Raw genomic sequence first — 6,000 nt, forward strand, 5'->3', positions numbered from 1 at the left:
TAGCATCTCCATATTTACCAGACCCAGATAAGCAAGTTCAACGAGAGAAACTCGCTGTGTCTTGCATTGAACTCGCTCATCTGAGTTTGGCCTAAAAATATTCTCAGAAATCATTTTATTTTTTTTGTTTGGTTGCATTTCAAACACAAGTTTTGCAGTATTCTACGTTGCCAAAATTTGCGCCAAATTTATCAGATGTCGCAGGACATTTCATAATTTCGGTGCATCTTTAAGAGTAGAATTTTTTTTAAAATCTGGAGTGAAATGAAGTAACATAGTTAACCATAGTTAACTACTTTCCCATAAAACTGGAGCAATTCGTGTAAAATTGCATAATGTCCCTAATTATCCCAAAAAGTCAGACTATTTTCTGACTTTTTGGAGCCAGAATTCTAGACTGCAGGATAAGCCCCTGCCCCACCCTCCCCGGACCAGATATGCTAATCTTGTCTAAAAAGGGACACAGTGTAATCATAGAGGGTAATTCACCACTCCTGACATGACTATTTTAATAGCTACATGCATTCCCCACGTACTAACAATTCTGGAGCATCTATTCTTATGTCTGTTTGTTGTGCCATCCTTTATTATTTCTACTAGAAGTTATGAATGAATTGCTATTAGCCTTCAGTAAGGGGACAGAGGTGTGGTAACCAGTTGGGGGGGGGGGGGGGGGGGTGTACCTGCACAGTCTGAAAATGGCAGCACTGATTGGATAGAATGAGTCTGTGCAGGTACATACCCCCTACTGGTTACCTCCCCTCTGTACCCTTACTGTAGACTGCTAGCAATTCATTCATAACTTCTAGTAGAAATAATAAAAGAATGACATAACATAGAGACATACGAATAGAGGCTCCAGAACTGTTATTACACGGGGACTGCATGAAACTATTAAAACAGGCATGTCAGGAGTGCTAGAAAAGTGGAGTGGTTCTGCCTATTTTGTCAGTGAATTTGGCCAAATTCATGACACATTTGGGCCATTTTTAGTTTGGTTTGCGCTTTCCCCAGCAGTGTGCATTTACTAAAGGGTATCCAGGCGTTTTGTTGGCGGGGCTACATTTTTAGCCAGATTTATCAATGCAACTTTTTTTTTTAAGTCGCACGTGAACTACTACAGTCCCCTGGTGGAGCACAAATTGATGGAAATTATGTAATAAATATGATTACACTTTAGACTGAAAATTACATATCTGAAATCTGGCATAAATTCTGGCATAAAAAAATTGCTTGAATCCAAAACTACAAAATCCAAAAAAAGGGCAAAAGGTCACACATTGATATTATATGCTCTTAGACTTGACTAGAGTCACTAAATTGAGCAAAATTTATTATAGAGGCAGATGCTGGATGATAAATCTGGTGTACCTATAGTATGTCTAGTGTAACTTTATACCAGCTATTTGTTGTCTTAGTTTACTCCAAAAAATTTGCTAAATGTCTGCCACACAATGTCATATCGAAGCCCCCCCTTTCTATATGTGACACATGTGAGATGTGGAGTAAAGAGTATCTAAAACTGTATAAAATAGTTGTGATGCAAGGCATATATACCAGGGGGGTCATTTATTAAACAGAAATACTCCTAAATTAGGGGGTATTTCTGGAGCAGATTGCGGCGGAAAGGTCCTTTGCTCACACCAGGTATAAAAAAGTGGGCTTTGCGTGGGCAGGGAACAGGATGGGTCGGCAGGCCCGTCTCATTCATCATTTTCTACACCTGTTTTAGGCGTATAAAATGATCTAAATGTAAGACAAGTCGGAAGTTGTCTTACATTTGGAAGATGCGATGGATCCGCCGGTGCCTCTACATAACTCCGGCAGATCCACCGCCAGATATAGGGGTCTAAAATGCCGTTCTCAATAAATGTGCTGCCAGGTTTTTTAGGGGGCAAATTACACCAAGATTTTCAACAGTAAACTTGCCCCATTGTATTGATCAAAAAACTATCTGGGAATTTATCCCGAGGGTATATACAGCGCATAATGTTTGATAAATGGCTTCTCCAGTTTTTTATATTACTTACTTACTACTGTAGTGAGTTTGGGAATTTTTTTGTGACTTTTAAAAAAAGTTACAGTAATAAATCTAGGGTGAAACTAATTAATAGATAAAAATGAAGATTGGAGGGCACTCTGATATCTAGTTGTCACAAGGATAAACAACACCTCACATGTTGTATTTAAAAAATTATTTTAAAAAATCCAAAACCTTTAAAAAATAAAAATCTAAAAACAAGAATCTCTTGATAAAAATCTCTTATATAGAAAACCTTGATTTACCTAAAGGTCGCCGTGTATAGATAATAATAAAGAGTCAATATGCTATGTCTCAATTGTCACTCTACTCTAACTTAGTCTTAGCATATGGTATTTGGTCGCAATTATTTAATCCTTCATTTATCATTGAAACTAATTAATATTGCTAACCATGCCCACATTCTGACATTTTTGAAAAGTGGTGTAAGATGGGAAAAAGTAACAACTATTGGGGCAAAATGGTGCTTGCAACAAAATTTGAAACTCTTTAGTAGCAAAAAACTGGCGTACAACTCTAATACATTCTCCCCATAACTATGAAGGGTGAGATACAGTATAAACTATTGTGTGGTTTCCATTACGCAGACTTGCGTACTAAGCTTTTGATGACATCAAGGATATCTTTGACCACTTTGATTAAATGTTTCTGATCACTGTCTATAACTAATGGATATTGCATCATATTATGTAAAAGAGATTGTAGAACTGCGAGAAGACTACAGTCAGAAGTCATTAAAGGTGTTATACCATGATCTACAAAATTAAAATCAGACCTTATATAGTACATGGCAATCTCTTTCTAACAAAGCTAGAACCAGTCCTGTACCTCACATGGATCCAGAGAACTCCCCATTGTTCTGCTAGATTTTCTGTAGGCTGGCAGCTCAATGGGGTGTCCTTTCTCAGGGGCCCTTTCCTTTCTCCCACAAGAATAAAGTCTTTCCACTCCAGTATTAGTTATGAGATAAATCTGTGTCCATATGGTGACAGACCTTTGTTCAGACCTCTAATTCTTTTATACAGTGTTCACTGGCAGCATAGAAAGGTCTTCCATAAGTATTCTTGAGTTCTTGCATTTTTATATTCTTCGGTAGATGTGGAGTTAACAATATCAACATTTAACTTAAAGGTTTACGAGGAAAAACAGGTCCACTTGGACCCATTGGTGAAAAAGGAGATCAAGGAGAAAGTGGCAAAAAAGGACCAATTGGACCGCCTGGAGACAAGGGTGAAATTGGACCTGATGGACCATTGGGACCTAAAGGTGATAAAGGGACCAGAGGATATCTGGGAGAACCAGGAGTATGTAAGTGTGGTGATATAATTCTAAAATCTGCCTTCTCAGTTGGGATTACCACCAGTTTTCCTCAGGAAAGACTTCCAATCTTATTTAACAAAATTCTCTTTAATGAAGGGGAACACTACTACCCATCCGTAGGGAAGTTTATTTGTGCCATTCCTGGAATTTATTATTTCTCCTATGAGATCACTGTCGCAGACAAGCATCTGGCCATCAGTCTGGTACACAATGGAGAATACAAAATAAAGACGTTTGATGCCAACACGGGAAACCATGATGTTGCCTCAGGTTCAACGTTACTCTACCTAAAGCCGGAAGATGAAGTCTGGCTGGAGATTTTCTATGCAGATCAGAATGGTCTCTTTTCAGACCCGAGTTGGGCAGACAGTTTGTTTTCTGGATTTCTTTTATATGCAGATACTGACTATCTGAATGCTTGGTCTGATGATGATTTTTGATACATGGCTCCAACTTGACAGATCTGGGCTTTTTAGGTGGTACCCCAGTCTTCAATGGTTCACTAGGACACTTTGACAACCTTTATTTCTTGAACAGCTTGTTTCAGTGCCATTTCATTTAGGAATGACATAAACCATTGTTAGACAAAAATAAGAAACCGCCAAACAGGTCATTTTGAGACTTAGTTAGAACCCTCATAGGTCATTTTATTACATGCTAACAAATAAAGACAACGAAAGACAATAGTGGTGTAAAAAAGTTGCAAATTATGGCGCACACCATATTTGCGCCATCATTTGCAACTTTTTGAAGCCAGTTTTTATAAATCTCCTCCAATGTATTATTGCTAATGAACCCCATATGTTTTATGCAAAACTAAATAAGCCATAAATCTTTTTATTTCCCTGCTTAAAGTCTTAACGTAATTTTTAGTCTCTTTATTTTAGTTATCAATTTAAAAAAAAATTCCTTGTGTAAATATAAATTAGGTCACATTCACCTAATTTATATTTACCCAAGGACATTTTTTTAAAATTGATAACTAAAATAAAGAGACTAAAAATTATGATCTTTGCAATAAACACACTGGGGCTCATTTACTAGACCTGCACCAGATTTATCACAGGGTCTCAGGCTGGATGATAAATGTGAAGCAGGGATAGACACTTTTTACTGACTCTACACCAACCATTTATTGGCTTACTTTGCAACAGAATTTTACACCAGAATGATGACATAATACATTGCAATTTGGGTAACGCCCCCTCTACCGTGAAGCCACATCACTTTCTGGGGCTAAGTACAGATAATTTCTCTAAACTTAGATACATCAAATTGCTCCAGAAAATCTAGGTGCTCTCACATTAATAAAGGTGGATAAATATATGTTTTATTCAATTTTGCATACAAACAAATGAAATAATGTAATTTTCCATAGACAGATATCCATACAGACAACTTGCATTCAGTTTCTCAATATCATTTGAAAGGTATTATCATCAGCATATGGTAGATTGGATCAAGTTCAAGTAAAACTGTAAGATCAGTATATAGAGGGGGACTACTGAATAAGACAATAATTGTGTATTTACTTCTTACACATGGCCCTCATGCACACGGCTATGTACATATTTCAGTCCGCAAACATCAGATCCACAAAATACAGATACCTTCCGTGTGCATTCCATATTTTTCTCACTCCCATCAAAAGAAAGGACTATTCTCCATCTACAATATGGACAAGAAAAATAGGACATGTTTTATATACAACTACCTTTTGTGTCACCCCCATTTCCTCATAGATTGTAAGCTCTTGCGAACAGGGCCCTGACTCCTAGTGTTTCAGTTGTATATTATCCAGTTACATTGTGATGTCTTTTGTTTTGTACATGAACCCTCTGAATTTGTAAAGCTCTGCAGATGTGTGCCTGGCCCCATAAAATGAATAATGTGGACAGAACACGGATGAAAAATATGGGTGTGTACATGAGGCCTAAGCCTCCTATTGCAAATGTTTCTCCTATTGGCACTAATTTAGACAAATGGAGGATGGGGGTTGCTGTACTATTTTGCTCTCTGGAAAACAAAGAGAAATATACAACCAATGAGCATACATTTCTGGCACCAACATGCTTAAAGGCTATGTCTACAATAGAAACTATGTTACAATGTTTAGAGATAATTTACGTAAAACAGATGAGTATATTTTATATCAGATTATTTAAATAAACATGAATAACCTTTTTAATAAACTATGACTTTTTATCTTGTACTATTTCTGTGTTATGTCCTGTATTATACCCCAGAGCTGTATTTAAAGTTCTGCCTCTTTCAGAGAACTGATGGCTTGTGCCGAGCCGAGGTGGAGAGTCCCAAATCATAATTTCTTTGCCAAAAAGGCAGTACCAGCCCTGCACACACATATAGAACAGAAGGTGGGCCAGTCCTTGAGCCTGTCGGTGTCTGCCAAAGTGCACGGCAGCGCCAACTTGTGGAGCTGTAACTACGGTCAAGGACATTATGTCCTTTACGGCCCACTGGGTTAATGTGGTTCCTGCTCAGCCACACCAGTAACTTGGCCAGGTGACGCCACTTCCGCCTCCACATTCTCACGCCGTTGGTCCTGCGACAATGTCCGCCTCTGCCTCCTTATTCTCCACCATGTCCTCAGCCTTCACTGCAGGGACAATTCACAGTGC

General features: G+C 38.1%; 1 protein-coding gene across 2 annotated transcripts in view; it reads left to right on the forward strand.

Moving 5' to 3' along the window:
- Positions 1-5,536, forward strand: part of C1QTNF7 (C1q and TNF related 7) — a 120,491-nt gene extending 114,955 nt beyond the window's left edge. For both annotated transcript variants that reach the window (XM_044285503.1, XM_044285541.1), the window contains exon 3: positions 3,173-5,536. In XM_044285503.1, coding sequence (XP_044141438.1) covers positions 3,173-3,801 — 629 coding nt within the window. In that variant the 3' untranslated portion in view covers positions 3,802-5,536. The remainder of the gene's footprint in view (positions 1-3,172) is intronic.
- The last annotated feature ends 464 nt before the right edge of the window (positions 5,537-6,000 follow it).

The sequence above is a fragment of the Bufo gargarizans genome, chromosome 1, assembly GCF_014858855.1.
Source record: "Bufo gargarizans isolate SCDJY-AF-19 chromosome 1, ASM1485885v1, whole genome shotgun sequence".
Classification (NCBI taxonomy): domain Eukaryota; kingdom Metazoa; phylum Chordata; class Amphibia; order Anura; family Bufonidae; genus Bufo; species Bufo gargarizans.